The sequence below is a fragment of the Procambarus clarkii genome, chromosome 43 (assembly GCF_040958095.1).
Source record: "Procambarus clarkii isolate CNS0578487 chromosome 43, FALCON_Pclarkii_2.0, whole genome shotgun sequence".
In the NCBI taxonomy this organism is placed as follows: domain Eukaryota; kingdom Metazoa; phylum Arthropoda; class Malacostraca; order Decapoda; family Cambaridae; genus Procambarus; species Procambarus clarkii.
The window spans coordinates 38752059-38774283 of NC_091192.1; the positions used below are offsets into that span (position 1 = coordinate 38752059).

The following is a 22225-nucleotide window of genomic DNA, read 5'->3' on the forward strand; positions in this document are numbered from 1 at the left end:
GAGATGAGAGAGATTAGTAGGTATATTAAAGCACATTGGTAGCTCTAATTGATTGCATTGACAGCTTGATTGGTAATTTAAACAAAGATTAATAGGCACCATACAGCAAATTCCTTTACATATAAGAAGACAGCAATGATCACAATGGTAAAGTTGTTGCATATTAATATAGAGTCTTAGACCACATAATATATTAAATATACAAGAAGCATAATTAATGCACGAAAGTTATTGATATGACAAGAAAAATGCATGAAGGCTACATAAAGATTTAGGCTGGTCCCCCATCAGCTGTGAGTCAGCTGGAGGAGCGTGTCAAGAGTTGGAGCAGGAAACATGGCGACGGGTGCGGAGACACACGGCGTCTCATCGCCTGAAAACTTTGAAAATGTTGAGTAACGTGGAGACTTGCCGGCACCAAGCACACACACGGATAAAGATGGTTCCCCCGTGCTTTAAGGAGGATCAAGAAGGAGCCTGATGACAAACATCAACCAAAGGTAGGCCAAATTCTCCTGGCTTTAAAACTGTTATAATTTCAATTGGTGACCAGCTTCTCTGGATATTAGAGTTTTCGACAACAGCAGGAACACAGAGTATAATTTACAATGGCATTCAAACAAATTCTTCGGGATTAAGGTGCACGATATCAGGCCAAACAAGCGAAAGAAGTGATGTAGTCCACATCACTGTGGACTACAGTCCCTACACCCCTCCGTAGTGCTTCCTTGCCGTGGTGAGGGCTCACGTATACCTCCCTGGGACCGGTGTGGGTTGCCTTTGTCCCCCCTCCTGCCTCCTCTTTGGGTGGTGTACGTGCTGAAGGGCACCACGTAGGGGCCTTGTCAGCCATCGGACCACCTGCTGGAGAGGTCGCCCGTGAGGGGCCGCCCTGAGTGCATGGTTGGGTGTCCAGGCTGGGGCGATAGGGGAAATGGGGTCTTAGCACCAGTGTGGGAGAATGGACGATGTAGTAGGACTCCCCTGTTGAAAAGGGGGAGCACCGCTGGGGACGACGCTACCTTCCTGCACTGGCCCGCGCTCGGCCTCCCTGGCTGCCCTGGTAGGTGGTTTGGGACCCTTGGTTCCGGGTCCCAAACCTTTCAATTGATTGATGCATGGATGATGACACGACTTCTCTTTCCCAGGCTCATGGGGTGGGCGACCAGGCCCCAGGGCCCTGAGTCGGACTGTCCTGGAAGACCGGGCTCTGTAGCCCCCGCTGCAGGGCCCGGTTTAGGCTCAGACCGGACTACTTCCTGCTCCCCTCCCTCCTCTGTGGATGGGTCGAGCCTCAAGCCTGCTGTGGTGACCACAGCAGCTTGCATTCTCTTATACTCTTATTCTCTTGCACGGCTCCATCTCTCATTGTGACTACTGTGCCTTATGACCCATCTCTCTCTAGAGGTTCTCACCGCCGTCCCCGCCACGGCCGCTCTCGTATGCTCCCTTCCCATACTAATTCGTACCATGCCTTGTTTGGTCCTGCTATGTGGACTATGTGCTTTGACCTCCATCCTTAAGATTCAACTCCTCCTGACGACTTTTCCCTTCATAGGCATCTTGTTGATTCAGTAGATGCCTCTGTTATTTTCAACTCCACTCGTCTTGGTACCTGTGTCATTGCTGCTCCTTCTCAGGATGCAGTCACCCGCTTGGCCGCCTTATCCTGCATTGGCGAGACCCCTGTTCGGGTCTCCAAGAACGCTCTGTTAAATGCCAGTGTTGGCAATGTTCTCCTCCCGCACCATGTTGCAACCGGAGTTAGAAATCTAAAAGACTGCCACGAGGATATCAAGCATATCCTTGAGGCCCAAAGCCATTCCGCCCTTCAGGTGGATACGTTTGCTCGTCTCCCTCGTGGCTGTCGCCGTCTGCCCCTTCGGGCTGTGAAGATTTTCTTTGATGGTAGGACCCTTCCGCCCTCTGTCATTCTTGCTGGGTGCCAGATGCTCCATTCAGGAGTATATTCCATCTCCTCGTCTCTGTAACAAGTGCTGGAAGTTTGGGCATGGTGCCCTCAAATGCTCTAGTCCTGTCTCTCTCTGTCCATTGTGTGGGGATGAGGGTCACTCCAAGTTGGAGTGCACTTCTCCCCAGGCCCGCTACTTCAATTGCGGTGAGGCCCACCCTACCTTCTCCCACACGTGTATACGTTACAAACTTTAGGCAGCCGTCCTCAACTTGAAGCACCGGGACCGTTTGTCTTTTCCTGAGGCGAGGCACCAAGTTTACCATCAGAGTGCCGGCGAGCTGATGGGCTAAATAGCCTCGGCTACCGTCAGTTTTTGTCCGGTTGTGATGGTCAAGTGGATTAAGGCGTCCTGTACATACCAGTTGCGTTGCTCCTGGCAGTATGGGTTCGAGTCACTTCTGGGGTGTGAGTTTTCAGTTGCATATAGTCCTGGGATCCATTCAGGCTTGTTCGCATTTGTGTTCCTCATGTGTGCCCCAAAGAATGAGGTGATTTGATAAAATGCTATGCCCAAGATTACCATCAGAGTGCCGGCGGGCTGATGGGCTAAATAGCCTTGGATACCATCAGTTTTTGTCCGGTCGTAATATATTTATACACTATATGAATGATATATATATATGATATATATATATATATGCTATATATATGATATATAAATATGATATATATATGCACGTGATATATATATACACTAATAATATATACACTTTGCAACTGGTGTACAGGGCACTTAATCCACTCCACCATCACGACCGGACAAAAGCTGATGGTACCCGAGGCTATTTGCCCATCAGCCCGCCGGCACTCTGATGGTAATCTTGGGCATAGTATTTTATCAACTCCCCTTATTCTTTGGGGCACACGTGAGGAACACAAATGCGAACAAGCCTAAATGATCCCCAGGCATACATGCAACTGAAAACTCTTCTTCTGGGGTGTGAGTTTTCAGTTGTCGAGTGTCCTGCCTTCGCTGTATCTATCGATGATTTCTGTGTTGCTTGTTAAGATTTCTCTGGTGATGGTCTGGTTGTGAAAAGAGATATGTTTCTTGATATATATATATATATATATATATATATATATATATATATATATATATATATATATATATATATATATATATATATATATATATATATATATATATATGTCGTACCTAGTAGCCAGAATGCACTTCTCTGCCTACTTTGCAAGGCCCGATTTGCCTAATAAGCCAAGTTTTCATGAATTAATTGTTTTTCGACTACCTAACCTACCTAACCTAACATAACCTAACTTTTTCGGCTACCTAACCTAACCTATAAAGATGGGTTAGGTTAGGTTAGGTAGGGTTGGTTAGGTTCGGTCATATATCTACATTAATTTTAACTCCAATTAAACAAAATTGACCTCATTCATAATGAAATGGGTAGCTTTATCATTTCATAAGAAAAAAATTAGAGAAAATATATTAATTCAGGAAAACTTGGCTTATTAGGCAAATCGGGCCTTGCATAGTTGGCCGAGTACGACGTTCTGGCTACTAGGTACAACATATATATATATATATATATATATATATATATATATATATATATATATATATATATATATATATATATATATATATATATATATATATATATATATATATATACACATATATATATATATATATATATATATATATATATATATATATATATATATATATATATATATATATATATATATATATATACAAATAAATCTATTGAGACATCTACAACATGGCGTATATGGCGGATGATGGCAAGAATGATGATATTATGAGACAGTATAGGCGCCAGTCGAGGCCTGGCTGCCTCAGTCTCCACCTGTGGACGCCAGGTGTCGCTACGCTGCTGCGGGTTTACACAACGTTTACATAACAGTCTGGCTATTACAACGTGTGGACGCCAGCGCTGCATGGTGTGATCGACACCGTTGTGGTATGTAGCTGCATTTTACATTCCTGTGCCGTATACCCGTCATAATTCATTCTCGACTCACAGTCGGGAAACCTGGGTTCCATTCCTAGGCCGGAGAGAAATGGTTGGGCACATTTCCTTTAACATAATGCTTCTGTTCACCTAGCAGTAAATAGATACCCAGGAGTTTGGCAACTGTTGTGGGGTTCCATCGTGAGGGGTGTGTGTATGGCTCGACCTTGGAGGGGCGGTGCTTTGATAACGGGATCTGTTGCATATAGTGGCCAGTATCTTATCTATATGAATAATTTAGCAAGAACAGCAATATTTATAAAAAAAAGGTAGATTAATAATTGTTGAGACTGTATAAGCCTGACAGGTATGTCAAGAGGAAGAAGGCAACAGATAAAGCTGGCCCCGGGGCTCTCTACAGGTGGAGCTGTGCTGTTGAAGGGGGGGGGGGGGAAGAGGGATTGAGTGAAGCGCACCTGCGGTGACAACACAAACCCCTCCCTATGTAAAGAACATATCGACCACTTTATGTAGGGCAGACGTAACTCTGTGTATCTATGTATTTATGTCTGTAGGTTTGATTAGCATTTTAAAAGCACTACAATCACCTTTAGTGGTTGATTGTTCGATCAACTATATGTTTAACAGATCTCACATCCTGTCCATGGAGGACAGAAGAAAATGTATATATGCTGGTTAGCATTGTAAATGTGTGGCCACGTCTGTGGTAGAAAATAATAATAAATAAAAAACACCCCCTCCCCCCCAATCCTACCAAACCCATCCCTCGAAGTTAGAAGGAATGAATTTGGAAGGGTGTAGGGGCTTCAGACCTCCCAACCTCTGCCCGCTAGATGTAGGCCACACCTGTTTACTGACCAGTCAGATAGTATAGTTTTGTCCTGAATATAGAGCAGGACTTAAATAAATTGTTGTTTGTTGTTGCTATTTTAGATTCAGCTACTCTAAATAAAAAGTTCCAAGTAGCAAGGGCTACGGTGAGCCCGAAGTGAACATAGAACATAAGAATGAAGGTAACTGCAGAAGGCCTATTGAACCATATGACTTAGATGACCTTAACTATTACCACATGATAATGAGGGCAAAAATTGCGTAGAAGTAGAAACCTCTCCCCTTTCTCTCAGCTTTCCTAATAAAGCTTACTGAAGGTCTTATGAGCGCTGTTGTGTACATTTCGACTCATAAATTAATATTTGTTGTTGTTAAAGTTCAAAATATTCAGAGGAATGTGTATGAACGTATGCTTGAATCCTGCGTCTATATAGATCAACCTTTTAATAAATCCTGCCTTGACTGTTGAACAGATACACTTATTCTAACCTTGACTGTTCAGCATGTTCACGTAAACATTCCATGACTGTTCAGCATGTTCACGTAAACATTCCTTGACTGTTCAGCATGTTCACGTAAACATTCCTTGACTGTTCAGCATGTTCACGTAAACATTCCTTGACTATTGAACATGTTCACGTGAACGCGTACCATACACAGACGCTGACAAAGACCTATAGTGACGTCACGGTAAGTGCTAAACAAGACGCAGGCAGCGACAGGCAACACACAACAGTTGCCTAACTCTCGAACTCAATTTAATTCACCTAACTCAGTTGCCTGTTTACTTCTAGTTGAACAGTGGCATTAGGTGAAAGAAAACATACCCAATCATCTCTGTCGCGCCCGAGGATCGAACCCGGGATACCCGATTGTTCGTCGACAATGTTAGGATTGAACAGTCTTTAAACGTTCATTATCTTCTTAACAGAACCTAAATCAAATTATAAATGCTGGATAAAAATGTGTAGACACAGATTTTAAACACTTGGATGCCTTATGATAATCATTTGTGTATAATTCAATCTTTCATTTGGTTCCAGAGAGGCGACAATCATGGGACGGAGCCGCAAACTGTCCAGTAAGCTCCTCAAACGGACAGCTGAGAACCGACAATCAGCTGATGAGAAACAGTGTAACGAGGATGAGAAACACACTGAGAAACACCAGGAGAATGGAGACCTGCAACAGACCGGCGAGCACCAACAGCCTGGTGCTCTGACCAAAACAATAATCCATCGCTGTAACATCTGCCAGTTGACGTTCGCCACAACATTGAGCTTTGAAAGACACATGAAGAGACATGAAGCAGACAAACCACATGAGTGCCAAGACTGTGACAAGAAATTTGTAACCAAATCTGGCCTCGATATCCACAGAAGAAAACACACAGGTGAGAGACCATACAAGTGTGACAATTGCTCAAAGGCCTTCACAACACGATCAGTACTCATAATGCACATGAGAGGCCACACAGGTGAGAAACCCTATGAGTGCAATATTTGTGGTGCAAGGTTCACTCAGAGTGCAACTCGAGCTGACCACATGCGGCGTCATACAGGAGAAGAACAATACCAATGTACCAATTGCCCCAAAAAATTTGTTACGAGAATAGGGTATCGTGGACACATATTGGTGTGTCAAAGAAAAAGTAAGATTGAGTGTAAAATATGTAAAAAACTGTTTATCGCCAAGGTTACACTTAAAAATCATATGGTTATGCATTCAAATGAAAGACCATTTGAATGCGGAGAATGTGGAAAAAAGTTTAAAAGCAAAAATACGTTGGCAAGCCATCTAAAATCCGTACATTCAAATGAAAAACCTTACAAGTGTGACATATGTATGAAAAGTTATACAGCAAGAAGTTCTCTCATCATGCATACGAAAACTCATACTAATATTGGTAGATTTCAGTGTGAACAATGTGGAAGGATGTTCAACTCTAAGAGACATGTTCTCCGTCACCAAACTTCACAAACTGGATGCAAGAGAAACTATGTTTTTAAACCATTCTTTTGTAAGCTATGTGGAACCCAGTTTAATAATGAGAGCACCGCTCGAAAACATAGGAGGATCACGGATTGCACAAAAACACATGTATCTTTTTTATGTGACTTCTGTCGTGAGGATTGTAAAACATACGAAGGTCTTGTAACGCATCTGCTTGATCATGCTGAACCTGGAAGGAAAGGTTATGACAACTTACTCCATAGAATGACTCATTGCCAAAAATATAGCAATCCAGCCTTGATAGTGAAGGTTTACAACTCGGGTACAGTTAGTACGTCGAGAGACAACAGTGATGCTCACATTAATATCGATCAACAGCAAGTCACAAACGTCCCTTCAGACCATTCACAAGTTGTGCACAACAACACAGCTGTTGACCATCACGAAACAGCTGTAAACGTCTTCTCTCAGGATACATGTTATACTAGTGAAACTAATTTTGATAACATAAACATGAATGATAAGCTAAATAAGGATGAGGGTAGAAAATATCTCGGAAATAAAGAAGTATATGATAATTTAGACAGTAATCACGTGAATGGTATATGGGGAACATGTCGAGATCTTGACAACAACTATATTTCAACCAGGGAACTGCAGGTGAGGGATAAATGTGACATAGAAGTGATAAAAAATGCTTGTGTGATGCAGAGAAGTTATCCCATGATTACGGAAGCAGAAGAAGTGGGTTTGAAAGAGGAGGAGGAGACAGAGGATTATAATTTAGAAAGTAAACACATTAATGGTATATGGGGAACATGTCAAGATCTTGGCAACGACTATTATTCAACTAGGGAACTCAAGGTGAAGGAAAAATGTGACATAGAAGTGATCAAAGATGCTTGTGTGATGCAGAGAAGTTCTCCCATGATTAAGGAAGCAGAAGTGAGTGTGAAAGAGGAGAATGAGACAGTGGAGAAGTGGGCAGAAGAGCTGGAGATGCAGAAGACATCAGATAGACAGTTCCTAGAGAGCACCTCACTCCTCATCGTCAACGGCATCACCACAATCAAGCGTGAAGCGCCTCATCCTGCTCCTCACACTTCAGTACCTCATTATTGATCATATGTTCGACCATCCAACAACTGACTACCTCACAGCCTCACTCTTGGCTACCTAAGGCTTGGCTCTCTTGTACTCTATCACCTTTATATTGTTTATCATTAGATACATTTCTTGTACTCTATCACCTTTATATACGTTTATCATTAGAAACAAATGTGAGAACATCTCACATTTGTTAGTTTATTTCTCATTTGTGTATTTGTGGCTTTATTTATTATTATTATTATTATTATTATTATTATTATTATTATTATTATTATTATTTACACAAGCAGATCACACTAGTGTGATATATCAGTGAGAAAAATTTGGAGCAAGAGGTACTGTGGATTCGATTGAATCCCATGTTGTGGTCCAGAGGTAAGGTGCATGACTTGGGAGTACCCAGGTCGAGGGTTCGAATTTATTCGAATTTCGATTATCTCTTTCTCCTCTCGTAGATATAGGAGTGGACCAAGTATACTACTCTGCGGAACGCCAATGTTAATTAGTAGAACGGGAAAAGTAGCCTCGTTCACTGGAACATACTGCTTCCTGTCACTGAGATAAGATTGCAAGAACTGGAGGGAGTGACCTCTGACTCCATAGTGTTGGAGTTTGAGAAGAAGGTTATTGTGGTTGTCAAAAGCATTACTAAGGTCAACAAGCAGACCAATGTGGTACACATATTTGTCAAGAGGGGCATGTATTAGGTTAAGCATATTTATAAGAGCATCATTGGTGCTTTCATGGGGAATGAAGCCATATTGGCTGGAAGTGAGTGCAGTATATTGTGTTTATCGAAAAACGAATAGAGTTGTTTGTGTATGAGTTTCTCAAAGATTTTGGACAAGGTGGGAAGGTCTGAAATTGTTGATTTCTGTGAAATCTCTACTCTTATGGACTGCAATGACTCTAGTCATTTTAAGAGCATCCAGAAAGTCTTGGAGCTCCAGTGATTTATTGTAGAGCATCGCTATTGCAGGAGCTAGAAACCTTGAGAAGTGTTTATAGATTAGGGTTGGTATCTCAGAAGGGTTACAGGATTTAGTTATGAGAGAGTAATATAAATAATATATGAGGAATTAGCTGGGGACATGTACAGCGTCTCAAAATAGCTGCCAGAGAGGTAGTCGCTCACATTACTTGGGGTGCTGTGATCTCATTTGCAATGGAGGTGCCAATAGACGAAAAGAAGCTATTGAATTTAGAAATCGTGTCAGCGGCTGATAAAATTCCATTATTTCCAGCTAGGAATATTGTTTCTGTTATCCAAGGTCTTCTTTGACTCTAATATCTGTGAAATATTGTTCCATGTTTTCTTCTTGTTACCTTTTATATGTTTAAAATTATTTTCATAGTGGGTTGTCTTGACTTTTTCTAACATCTTAGAAAGCAGTGAGGAGTATTGCTTAGCCAATTCTCTGGGAATGATACCAAGCCTGTATTTCTTCTCATATTCATGTTTTTTATCAATTGAAGTAAGTAAAACCTTATTGAGCCAATGGTTGATGGCACTTTTAGTTGTGACTTGCTTACTAAGTAAAGGACAGTGAATATTATAGAGGCTTAGAGTTTTGCCAAGAAATGTCTGCACTCTTAGATTAATGTTTGTCATATTTCCGAATTCCGTTTCCCAGTTTATGTTACCGGCAGCAGCTGTAAAGGTACTTATGGAAGCTTCAGTAAGTAGTCTAAATCTTATTTTCTTTGTTTCAAGAGGTTTAAAAATGTTGGTTAGGAGAAATGTTGGGTAGTGGTCTGTTGTATCATCAGTGATTATTCCAGAGCTTAGTGGAGAGGTTACGGTAGTCCAAATGTGGTCAAGGGTGGAGGCAGTTTCAGTAATTCTCGTGGGTTTAGTAATCAAAGGCAAAAACACACAGGAGTTCATACAGTTGAGGAAGCTGGCAACAAAGGGGTTACCTGGCTGGCAGAGGTCAGTATTGAAATCTCCAGTTAATTTTAGTTGATTTTTGTGAAGGTTGTTCATTATTATTAAGTTTCTAACATTCGAATTTAATTCAGCTAATTTAATTCAATGTATTAGAAATTCTGTATACTGCTCCCAAAGTTAAGTTAGTGTTCAGGCCCTTCAGTTTGAAGTGATAAAAATATACTCTCCATGGGTAGATTTGATAAGTTTTGTGCATGATATATTCTTTTGGTAATAAATTAAAATGAATGAATTAAATTATTGGTGGACCGCCACCTCTCTGGTTAGGGCTACAGTTGTGGATAGCAGAATAATTGGGAATATTATATAGTTGGTTAATGTCATCACTTAACCAGCACTCAGTAAGAGCAACAAAGGAGAATTGGTAGTTGAGTGTTTACAATAAGGTACCAACATCATCATGGTGTTTGCCAAAGAGGCCTTACATTGATGTTAATTAGAGACACATTGATGTTAATTAAAGATACATTGATGATAATTAGAGACACATTGATGTTAATTAGAGACATATTGATGTTAATTAGAGACACATTGATGTTAATTAAAGATACATTGATGATAATTAGAGACACATTGATGTTAATTAAAGATACATTGATGATAATTAGAGACACATTGATGTTAATTAGACACATTATGGTTATATGATAATAAATTGTTGGTAAGTTTTGCTGTGTAATACTTACAGTTTGTAATCATTAAAGTGATGGTTGTGATAGACAGCAAATAAGAGATTCAGTTGAGGGTTATTATAGTTGAATGTAATTCAGTTTCGAGCAGCCTATATGTCAGTGTTCTGTTTCACGTGAGTTTGTTTACAGGACAATTTATATTTTTATATCTAACTTTTACGCTATTTATATTACTAAATAAATTGTTGTTAATTTTACCGACTTTCATTCACAGAAGCTCCGTGAGCAGGAGCTAGGACTAGCGTCACTCTACACGATGTTAGTGAATGTCCGTTATCAAGGATTTTAGACCAAATAGCATAAGATAGTGGAGCTTTTTCCCAGTGGGTACCGTTGGTTGAAAGCGACCGACGTTACACACTGTTTATTGTATCACGTCGGTCGCTTTCAACTAACGGTGCCCACTGGGTTATAACTATTTCATTCACTCAGGAATATTCTCCTACCTAATGAACATTAGAAGATATTCTCATACTCTAACCCGCACGTGTTCAGGGATATATCAGGAACAGTTGAGGGGCCACAGGGCTAACAACACTGCAAACCAGGCATTACGAGGCTGACCTCATTGAAACTTTTAAAACATTGAACAATTTGGAGGATGTTGATCCGGGCAATTTCTTCAAAAGGTCAGATGTAACACAAACAAGGAGCAACGGTTTCAAGCGCAACAAGCCACAACGTAGGAGTAAGAACAGGAGAGGCTTTTTCACTTAGGGTTATTAACCCATGGAACCGCCTACCCGCCGAATATGTAAATACCAAAACTGTTAAATTTTAAAGTCCAAATGAAAAAGATCATTAAGTCAAATGGGGGGACCTTCGACAAGCATGTAGATATAGAACAACATGGTATAGCAAACAAGACTTGAATGTACCTAATATATGCTCGTTAAAAATAGAAATAAGTTGACTGTAATGCTGCATTTGACTAGTGCTTTATATATAAAGCTATGTATACATACTAAGCAAACATCATACCATAATTACCAATCAGTCACTAACTACCTGTATCTACGGGAGAGTGAGGTCAAGCTCTTCATGCCCCGCCTACCAGGCTTCTTAATCATACCTGTTGAGTTATAATTTAACTATTCTGACGTTCGAATTCTTTGTCGAATCTGACCTTAAAGTTGTGGCTTCTACAACTTTCTTCAGCGCATTTAATTGTGCTTTTGTTTTGTTTTGTTTTTTGTCCTTTTATCATATACGTATATTGTATAATTAGCTTTATCTAATATACAATTTCTGTGTAATATTTAGCCATTGTAACATATTATTATATATTTTTTATAAATAAAATTATTTTCATTATTATTGTTTTATTATTATTATTACTACTAATATTATTATTATTATTATCATCATAATCATCTTGTGTAGACAGGTAACGTGCACAAATAATATGACTATTAATATAGAGTCTTAGACCACATAACATATTAAATATAAAAGAAGCATAATTAATGCACGAAAGTTATTGATATGACAAGAAAAATGCATGAAGGCTACATAAAGATTTAGGCTGGTCCCCCATCAGCTGTGAGTCAGCTGGCGGAGCGTGTCAAGAGTTGGAGCAGGAAACATGGCGACGGGTGCGGAGACACACGGCGTCTCATCGCCTGAAAACTTTGACAATGTTGAGGAACTTGGAGACTTGCCGGCACCAAGTACACACTCGGATAAAGATGGTTCCCCCGTGCTTTAAGGAGGATCAAGAAGGCGCCTGATGACAATCAACTAAACCAAGGTAAGCCAAATTCTCCTGGCTTGAAATCTTTTATCATTTCATTTGGTGATTAGCTACTCTGGATAGGAGTGTTTTCGACAACAGTAGGAACACAGAGTATAATTTACAATGGCATTCCAAATAATCTTTGGGATTAAGGTGCACGATATCAGGCCAAACAAGAGAAAGAACTTAATCACTGATGTGGACTACAATCACCACAAGGTAGCTTTCTACCATTGCTGAAATCCGGGGATATAAAATACGTTGTTATGGACCATTAGGTAATAGATTAAAGAACTGTATCATCAAATATGTCCTCGACATTAACGAGGAAGATTTCAAAAGGTAGAAGGTTCCATTAGCGAGGAAGATATCAATAGCTGCTATACAACGATAGCAGGAGGCTCGACATCAGCGAGGCACTACACATCAAAAAGTCAACACCAGCAATCAACAGCCAATTAATGTACATCTATATTCTACCCACTTCAAGACCCCGAACCAACATAGAAGCAGGAAGAAGAGGGTTGGGCCATTAGGCCTTCTGCAGTTACTTCCATTCTTATGTTTTCATACCCAATTTATACCCATTGTTTCGTGTTCTGTCTTGTGTTTGTCACCTGCACCAATGATCGTCTGTGGTCACGGTACTGTGATATATCAGGGGCGGGGGTATATATTACTACATGGGGAAACTCACACATCCTAAAATTATGCTACAACACACCTTTTGATAATCCTCAAATTTCAATATAATTTACCTACTAATTTTCTTTAAATTTTCTTACAATGCACCTGTTAATATTTTTCAATTTTGCTACAAATTACCTAGTTAAAATTACCTGTTAGATTAAGGAAGGACCTGCCCGAAACGCTATGTGTGTTAATGGCTTTACAAGAATGTAAAAACATCAATGCTAAGTACTCTCATAAACCCAATGTACCTAGAAGGGGTACCACCTCTGGTGCAAGTGTAGGGATCCATAACCTTGGAGAAGAAAATTAAGAGTACTCAGAGAAAACCTTGTGGATCTTCACCCTTCTTGTATATATATAAATAAATAAATTCAAGGAAGAGAGAAAATGCCAGGGCTTGACCCAGCTATGTTTGGTTGTGGCATTCGAGGCAAGTACTCGGGTCGAGTACTCAGGTCGAGTACTTGAGTGTCGAATACTCGAGTGTCGAGTGTTTGAGCGACAACAACAGTGACATCACCGAACTCGCACATCATCGCAGTTTTTTTATTATTATTATTTTCAACCACAGACGTAGCCACACATTTACAATGCTAACCAGCATATATACATTTTCTTCTGTCCTCCATGGACAGGGTGAGAGGTTTGTTAAACATATAGTTCAGGAATTTATTGAACAATCAACCACAGAAGGTGATTGTATAGTGCTTTAAAAATGCTAAGCTAAAATACATACGTATATCTCGAGATGATTTCGGGGCTTTTCATTGTCCCCGCGGCCCGGTCCTCGACCAGGCCTCCACCCCCAGGAAGCAGCCCGTGACAGCTGACTAACACCCAGGTACCTATTTTACTGCTAGGTAACAGGGGCATAGGGTGAAAGAAACTTTGCCCATTGTTTCTCGCCGGCGCCTGGGATCGAACCCAGGACCACAGGATCACAAGTCCAGTGTGCTGTCCGCTCGGCCGACCGGCTCCCTGATGATGTAAATGAACAAATTTACGTATATAAAATTTACGTAATTTATTTACATACGTAAATACATAGATACACAGATTTACGTATGCAGTGATTGACTCAAAGGCGTCAGGGCTGAAATTTACGGATGGTAGGTGCTGGGTGTTGTGAGTTAGAAATCAACGAAATACAGCATTAAGAGGAGGATCATAGACAGTGGAGAAGAGATCGGGTGTGTTGCGTGTGAACGTCTAAGAGTGTAAGAGAAAGTCAATGTGTTGTTCGTGATAAAAGAGGAGTCTGTCAATCTGTCTAGTAAAGTTATCCAATAAACATTGATAGTAGAAATGTTAGTACTGTCGTCAAATCGTTTAACAACCAGATGCCCATTTTACTGTTGGGTAAACAGAGGCTACAGTTAAGGATTGGCGCCCAGTAAGTCCTCCCCGGCCAGGATACGAACCCAGGCCAAAGTGCTCGCGAAACGCCAGGCGACTGTCTTTCCACTACGCCACGGGGACTGCATTTACTTATAATTTACGAAGAGTGTCAGAAGACGGGTTGACAGGGGCCGAGAGGGAAGTGTCAAACGTTGTAGGATTTGAAGTGAGATTGGCAGAAGAGGGAACGGTGTGGGGAGAGGAAGAAGTAGGGAGGGTTTGGGACTTAGGTAGGCTGGTTTGGGAGAGTTTAGCGTTGTCAGTCTGGTCAGGGGTTCCGTTTTCTGTATCAGGCGGGATTGGGCTGGTGGGAGGTTCTGGGGAAACTACAGTAGTTGCAGCAACTGAAGTCAATGGTGTTTTGTGGAGTGTGGACTTTAGGTGAGAATGGAGCAGAGCGCAAGAGACGAGGAAGAGGAGGGATAGAGATACTAGGAAGACCATTGTGAGTGAGAAAAATGAGAAGATAGTCAGCAAAGTCACGCCCATCATCCTTAGCTTTCAGGTACCCTAGCAGTAAATAGGTACCTGGGCGTTGGACAGCTGCTACTGGGTACTTCCTGGGGATATGTGTGTGTGTAAAAATTAGGATTAAGGTCTTGCCCGAAACGCTATGCGTGCTGGTGGCTGTCCAAGAATTCCAGAATGTAAGAATTCCTGTATAATAAATAAATATACAAATAAAAAAGGTAAGCAGCTCAAACACAGACGGTGACTTGTTTATATAAGAGGTTCTGAAGAGGAGAATAAGGTGTAGGTGGTGAGTGTGAGAAGAGAGGTGGAAAGGTGCAACTTTGATGGACAGTGGTGGGGTGGTGAGGAGAGGTTATGCAGGGCACTGGTATGCCTCGTTACAATACTACCTTACCATACCTACCTTACTCTTCTATTGTCAACCCATGTATGTTTTTTTTAAACAACGCTGTTTGTCGACCTAATTGTATTTGTGCTGCTTTTTCAGCCATGTTCCTCCCCCTTTTTATTTTTATTTGTTCTCAACACATTTTATTCTTTATACTCAATTAGTATTAAGTTTTAGTCATTAATGTTTTTCCTGCTCGAAATGCTTTGCGTAATATTGGCTTTAGGCATTGTATGGACTAGCTCTATTTATTAATCTATCCATTTTTGTAAAATCTCTTGTATGTATGTACCTTACCTGAAAAAACATTTATTTATTATTATTATTAATAATAACTTTATTGTGACATTTCGTCCTGAGTAGCTAAATCTAAAACAGCAACAACACAACAGTAGAAATTGTCTTTGAGAATGTGAGGTGAGACCTTACGAAACGCATCACTAGGCGTCAGACCCTAATAAAAAGTAACAATGAACTTTGGAGAGTTAATTTTTACACTTCTTGCTTCAGTGAAGAAAAACATAAGGAATATCGAGAAGATTCGTCCCAGAATCATAAATCTAAAACTTTCTGTCGTTTTCAACGAAATATGTTTAAAAAGAAAGGCTGCTACCAATATATATATATTGGTAGCAGCCTATATATATATATATATATATATATATATATATATATATATATATATATATATATATATGCAACAATGATCACAAAAACACTGATCCAAGTATGCAGAATAACCACATATGAAAAATAGAAAATGCTTAACGCGTTTTCGGCTAATTCGCCTTCATCAGAGCAAAGTAGAATGAGGATAAGATTGCTGATCAGACCTTTATATCCGCCTGGGCAGATCACCTGACCACCAAAAATAAGTGGAGGAAAGGAATTATAAGAAAGAAGGTAATTGCAGAAGGCCTATTGGCCCATACAAGGCAGCTCCTATTAATATCTCCAAGTGCCATACGTGTTTAAATGATTGCTATATTGTTTTGACGTGCTATATTGAGGCTTAAATAGGGATCCAACTTGTACATACCGGGGCTCACATTAAGGCTGTTGTTACAACAGCCTACTGTTGTTGTTACAACAGCCTACGACTCATTCTACTTTGCTCTGATGAAGGCGAATTAGCCGAAAACGCGTTAAGCATTTTCTATTTTTCATATGTGGTTATTCTGCATATATATATATATATATATATATATATATATATATATATATATATATATATATATATATATATATATATATATATATATATATATGTTGTACCTAGTAGCCAGAACGTCATACTCGGCCTGTTATGCAAGGCCTAATTTGCCTAATAAGCCAAGTTTTCCTGAATTAATATATTTTCTCTAATTATTTTCTTATGAAATGATAAAGCTACCCATTTCATTATGTATGAGGTCAATTTTTTTTTATTGGAGTTAAAATTAACGTAGATATATGATCGAACCTAACCAACCCTACCTAACCTAACCTAACCTATCTTTATAGGTTAGGTTAGGTTAGGTAGTTGAAAAACAATTAATTCATGAAAACTTGGCTTATTAGGCAAATCGGGCCTTGCATAGTAGGCTGAGAAATGCGTTCTGGCTACTAGGTACGACATATATATATATATATATATATATATATATATATATATATATATATATATATATATATATATATATATATATATATATATATATATATATATATATATATAAGTCGGCTGCATTGCAAAAGTCCTTCATAACCTTATCGCTCCAATTATACCAGGATAAAATATTTACCTTTAACAGAGTATAAAAGCATAAAATTGTCTCATTTGGCACGATGCTAATTAGTATCTCCTGGCTGGACGCCGATCCTGTGAGCAGCTTAGTCTTGTGATATATATTTATATATATGTATTCATATGTGTGTGTTCATTGTAATAGAAGCATGATTAGTTTGCATAATTGTTCACGTGTGTGTCCCAGATAGAAATTCAAGTTTAAAGTATGTTTACTGAGACAAGAAAATACACGTCAAAAGGATAGAGTAGCTTAGGCTATTTCTATCCCCCCCTTCCTAAAGAAAGAGATTGTAGTTGACCAGTATTCGTCATGGTCCGGCAGCCTGTTGTTGTTGTTATAGATTCAGCTACTCGGAACCAGTTCCAAGTAGCACGGGCTATGGTGAGCCCGTAGCTTACCTGGCACAAGAGCGGGGCAAGAAGAACGGGCTATGGTTAGCCTGGTGGACGGGAGATGTCTCTTGTCATGGACCGGCAGCCTAACTGCACTATACAAATACAATTATACCGTGCTGCCCAAAAGTTTATAATTCATGAATACAATACCATTTTATGCAAAATAAAATCAACTTATTCATAATTGTATAGTCTACATTTCAGGAACAAAATTTCCGAGTTGATTTCAATAAATTTATAAATAATTCATGCCTGTTAATGCAAATGACTTATTGTTGATCATGAATGCTAGAGCACATGCAACACATAGGCTCTATACATTTAGGCTCTATATACATTTAGTCTCTCTCTCTCTCTCTCTCTCTCTCTCTCTCTCTCTCTCTCTCTCTCTCTCTCTCTCTCTCTCTCTCTCTCTCTCTCTCTCTCTCTCTCTCTCTCTCTCTCTCTTGCTGGCTTTGTTGATCTTATAGTATAAGCTCTTTATGCTTCTATTTTCTTATTCTCGGTATTAAGAAGCACAATCGTTACCGAAATTCACGGTAAAGGAACTCTAATGAATGATGAAGAATATATTCTCTACAACGTTTCTTTCCACACTGGAACATCTTCAGGGAAGGAATGTATATACAGGTTTGACTGATTGATGAAGATTAAGCCACCCAAGAGGTGGCATAGATAGCCAGTAAATAGTAGATGTCTGGAGTGAATGTGATCTTTGGTTGTGAAAGGATATACTGTGTGCTGAGCGCCCATTTAAACTGTCAGTCCTTACTATGAGGCTGCTATCGCGGGGGGAGGATACTGTTTGACAGTATTTATGAGGGTATCCAGCTGCTGGACACCTCTTTTGACCAGTAGCGTGACAGTGTTGATGGCTTAATATACAGATTAATCGATGAAGATTAAGCCACCCAAGAGGTGGTACGGGGATGAATAGCCCGTAAGAATAAATTATGTATATGCAGAGTTGTTGTTTTAGAATCAGCTAGCCGGCTACAAAATTTCCATGTAGCACGGAATATAGTGAGTCCGTAAATATAGGTATGGGGGGATACTCGGAAGAAATGTTGTTATCCGGTGTTATATGGTCACCATACAGCGTTATCCAGTGTTATATGGTCACCATACAGCGTTATCCAGTGTTATATGGTCACCATACAGCGCTATCCAGTGTTATATGGTCACCATACAGCGTTATCCAGTGTTATATGGTCACCATACAGCGCTATCAGGTGCTGTATAAAATAAAATAATAAGTTTAATATTTTGCAAAATTGAGAATCACGTTGTAGCCTCGCACATACTACGAATCCTCTGTGTTCCTTAACTTTTGTCACTAAATAAACTTTGTATAGTAATTTATAGTTGTTGGACGTTTGTAACTGTGTCATCTAACTAGCAGCTAATATTTTGTTTATTGAATGTTTAAATAAACATTCAATATATATTGAATGTTTAAATAAACATCAACAAGATATTTCTGAAGATTAGACGTCCAACCCACAAATCTGAAAATGAAGGCATTAACGTTTCGGTCCGTCCTGGACCATTGTCAAGTCGTGTAATGAAACAAGAACGAACCGAAACGTCGTCAGATTTTTATATTTTCAGACTTGTGGTTTTGGCATTTAATTCTTAGCGACGGTATTGTGTTTAGTATCATACTGTTTGGTATTTCTGATGCTGTGATCACTGTTTCTTGGGTCACATGCCAGACTCTGGGGTTACTGAACAAATCTTTGGAAAAGGCCAGCTTTAGTTCATAAATTAATTTCGATAGACTTTTTTACTTTTTCAGCGCCGCAAACAATAAAAAAAGGAAGAAGACTATTTAATACAATCACGCCGTCTCAGCTTTCTTAATTATTTCCATCAGTACTATTAAAAAAATCCTATTATTCCTCCCTTCTCCATTCCAGCGCTGGCATCATTAGCTGGAAATTGGCGAACTTTGAACTCTTACATCCTGGAAGAGTGCAAGTGGCCGTCTTTTTGTATTTTTTAACTTCTTGGTCACTTTTAATGAAGACCAGAGTGACTCGTTTTCTCCAGGCTTCGCGAAAAGATAGTATATATATATATATATATATATATATATATATATATATATATATATATATATATATATATATATATATATATATATATATATATATATATATATATATTATAAAATAATAATTCCCATTTGCGTGCAGATGATCCGCCAGAGAGAGTCTAGCTGTGTAAAATATTAAACATATTAGTTTCCCCTTGGCTTGAGTAAACTGTTGGAGGATCGTCTGTTTTACGCTGCTCCGGGCAAGGTATAATGGTCAGAAAATTGTAATATTTTCCCATGATCAGCGCATAATTATTCACATTACTATAAGAATTGTTTCTTACTGGTTAACTTTTATTTTATAAATATTTAGTCAGGCATAGCTAGCAGGCAGTGCCAAGATCAGTCATGGGAGGATGTAACTGTGGCACGCTCTTCCGTTTTCAGTTCTGGCGAGTAGCCTTTGTGCATCCCATACCTCAGACCATTCCCTCTGCAAATTTGGATGAGGCTACCTCCAAGCGTCTGACCTCCAATCTTAGACACAAAGACAGACATTCTTTCTGATACATATAGATATATATGTCATATCTAAACAAATGGTCATTTTTGTAAACCGGTGTTTCCCAGTCTTTGTCATTTCTCTTTCTGTCCGCGAAGCCCTCTTGATTACTCTCCATCATTCTGTCTCCTCCCATCTCCATCATTACCTATCTCCTAGCCACTCTGGCTCTCTCCACAGTCTTCCCTCTCCTGGCTACACTTAGCCTCGCCCGACACTCCCCCACACACCCCGCCACGCACCATTTATTGACCCTAATAGTCCAACAAAAATGCCCCCAAGAGTAACATTTTAGAAGTGGACATTTCGGAAGGCATTTTACACGCAACTGATTATAGCTTTTCGATACCGATGGCAAGCAGGAAATTTGGGGTTAAGTTTAGTGCTAGGCTTATGTGTTATCAACCTCCTGGAGGGATGTTAGGACAATCACAAGTGCGCAGTCACCAGCCACAAAGTATACTGTAGTCCTGGACATTGTCCAAGACTAAAGTAAACTCAGTGGATATACACCGAGAAACAGGGTATACACCTCTTGGTGAATATATCGCCTTTACTTAGCGGACAAAATGTTCAAGCAGAAACTGCAGGTTTATAATGAAAAAAAAATTATATATATATATACAGTATATATATATATATATATATATATATATATATATATATATATATATATATATATATATATATATATATATATATATATATATATATATATATATATATATATATATATGTGTGTGTGTGTGTGTGTAAATAATTTAAAATACTAATTACGATGATTGCAAAAGCAGTTATAATAATAATAATAATAATAATAATAATACACGCGGAAATCACAATAACGTAATATATCAAATGAACAAATCCAAAAGGGCCTTGAAGAGGGTTCGAACTTGTTCCCTGGACACCTCTAGTCAACTATACCGAGACATGGTCAAAAGAATTGCAACCTGGAGTGCTACTGCCTTCACTAGGACCCCGAGGCTTCCACTGAAGCCATTTCTGTGTGTATTGAAGTATAGAAGTCAGTGGTAGAACTGGTTGACAGAGCCCGAGTGCAGGGGGGGGGAGTACTCCCGTGTGAAACCCCTGTTAGGTTTCAGTGGAAGCCTCGGGACCACCCTCGTGAGGGCAGTAGCACTCCAGGTTGCAATTCTTTTTACCATGTCGTAGTGCAGTGGACTAGAGCGCGTCTGGGAACACTCAGCGCGTAGGTTCGAATCCTCATCGAGGTTATTGTGGATTTGTTCAATACTAATAATAATAATATTATTATTATTATTATTACTACGAGAAAGAAGACTACAGTTAAATCACCTACCTAAACAACATTGTATGTGATTTCATCATTAATCATTATTACGGTATCTCTCTAACATTGGCAATAAGAAAAATAAATCCCCCAACTCACAAACAATTTGATCTCCGTTCGAGGCCTGACCTGGGAGGATTGACTAGGCACCAATCCCTAACTGCTGGCCCCACTGTTCACTCAGTAATTGGGTTCTTGATTGTTAAGCAATAGGCGGGTCGTGCTCCAGGGAAAATCTGTGAGGGTAAGACTTACCACGAGCTGTGGGGAAGGGAAAGCTCTAAGCCTGATAACAAGAGTCAAATGTCGTCTGCTTCTGCACCCACCGAACAACACTCGATCCTAATTTTTTATTTAAAATATGATTTAAAACCTTACAATTTTTTTCTACTCTATTAATGTCTAAACGGCAATTTGTAGCACATAAAAAGTTGTCCATGTGCAATGTGTATATGGTAAATATACACCGAGAGTGTATATCGCTTCTTGGTGTATATACAATTGAGATTTGATTTTAGATCTGGATTACTTTCAGGACTTAAAAATATACTTGCTGGTTGGTCAGTAAGCTTTTATGACGGCTTTAAGCCGTGCCAGGGTTGATAAGCGTTGGTTTTTGATAGCACAAATGCGATCATACTTTAAGCTCCCAAATCAATGTAATTTTGACGGTAGCATTTTCCCAGTAGCCTAGTACCTCAATCTCTTCATTCGTACCTTGCTTGCTAATGCTAAAATGTTTCTCTTAACTTTGTCACCTCAAGCATGACTCATTCAGTGTTTTCAGGAAGAACTTCCTGCACTCTCCAAACTTTCCTCTGATTGGTGGCTTTTATCCCACTTCAGTAGTGTGTAGAATTTCAGAGTACATGCTCTGTTTTCTGTTATTTACCCCATCATTTCCCACTCTCCCATTTTGCTTCCTTCTCCCCCTCCCATTCTCTGTCCTTCCCTTCCG

At 39.4% G+C, this 22225-nt stretch overlaps 1 protein-coding gene across 2 annotated transcripts; it reads left to right on the top strand.

The window, feature by feature from the left end:
* Positions 1-345: 345 nt before the first annotated feature.
* LOC123751430 (zinc finger protein ZFP2-like) lies at positions 346-11788 on the top strand. Of its 2 annotated transcripts, none has more exons than XM_069300313.1 (2): positions 346-500; positions 5814-11788. In XM_069300313.1, the coding sequence occupies exons 1-2, from the start codon at positions 481-483 to the stop codon at positions 7843-7845; spliced, it is 2052 nt and encodes a 683-aa protein (XP_069156414.1). In that variant the 5' UTR covers positions 346-480; the 3' UTR covers positions 7846-11788. The 2 variants fall into 2 exon arrangements, with proteins under 2 accessions (XP_069156414.1, XP_069156415.1); XM_069300314.1 differs by lacking the exon at positions 346-500 and adding an exon at positions 3766-3927.
* The last annotated feature ends 10437 nt before the right edge of the window (positions 11789-22225 follow it).

Coding starts and splice junctions, on each gene's coding strand:
- LOC123751430 (XM_069300313.1), top strand. CDS start 481: ATGACAAACATCAACCAAAG. Junction 501..5,813: donor ATGACAAACATCAACCAAAG/GTAGGCCAAATT, acceptor ATTTGGTTCCAG/AGAGGCGACAATCATGGGAC.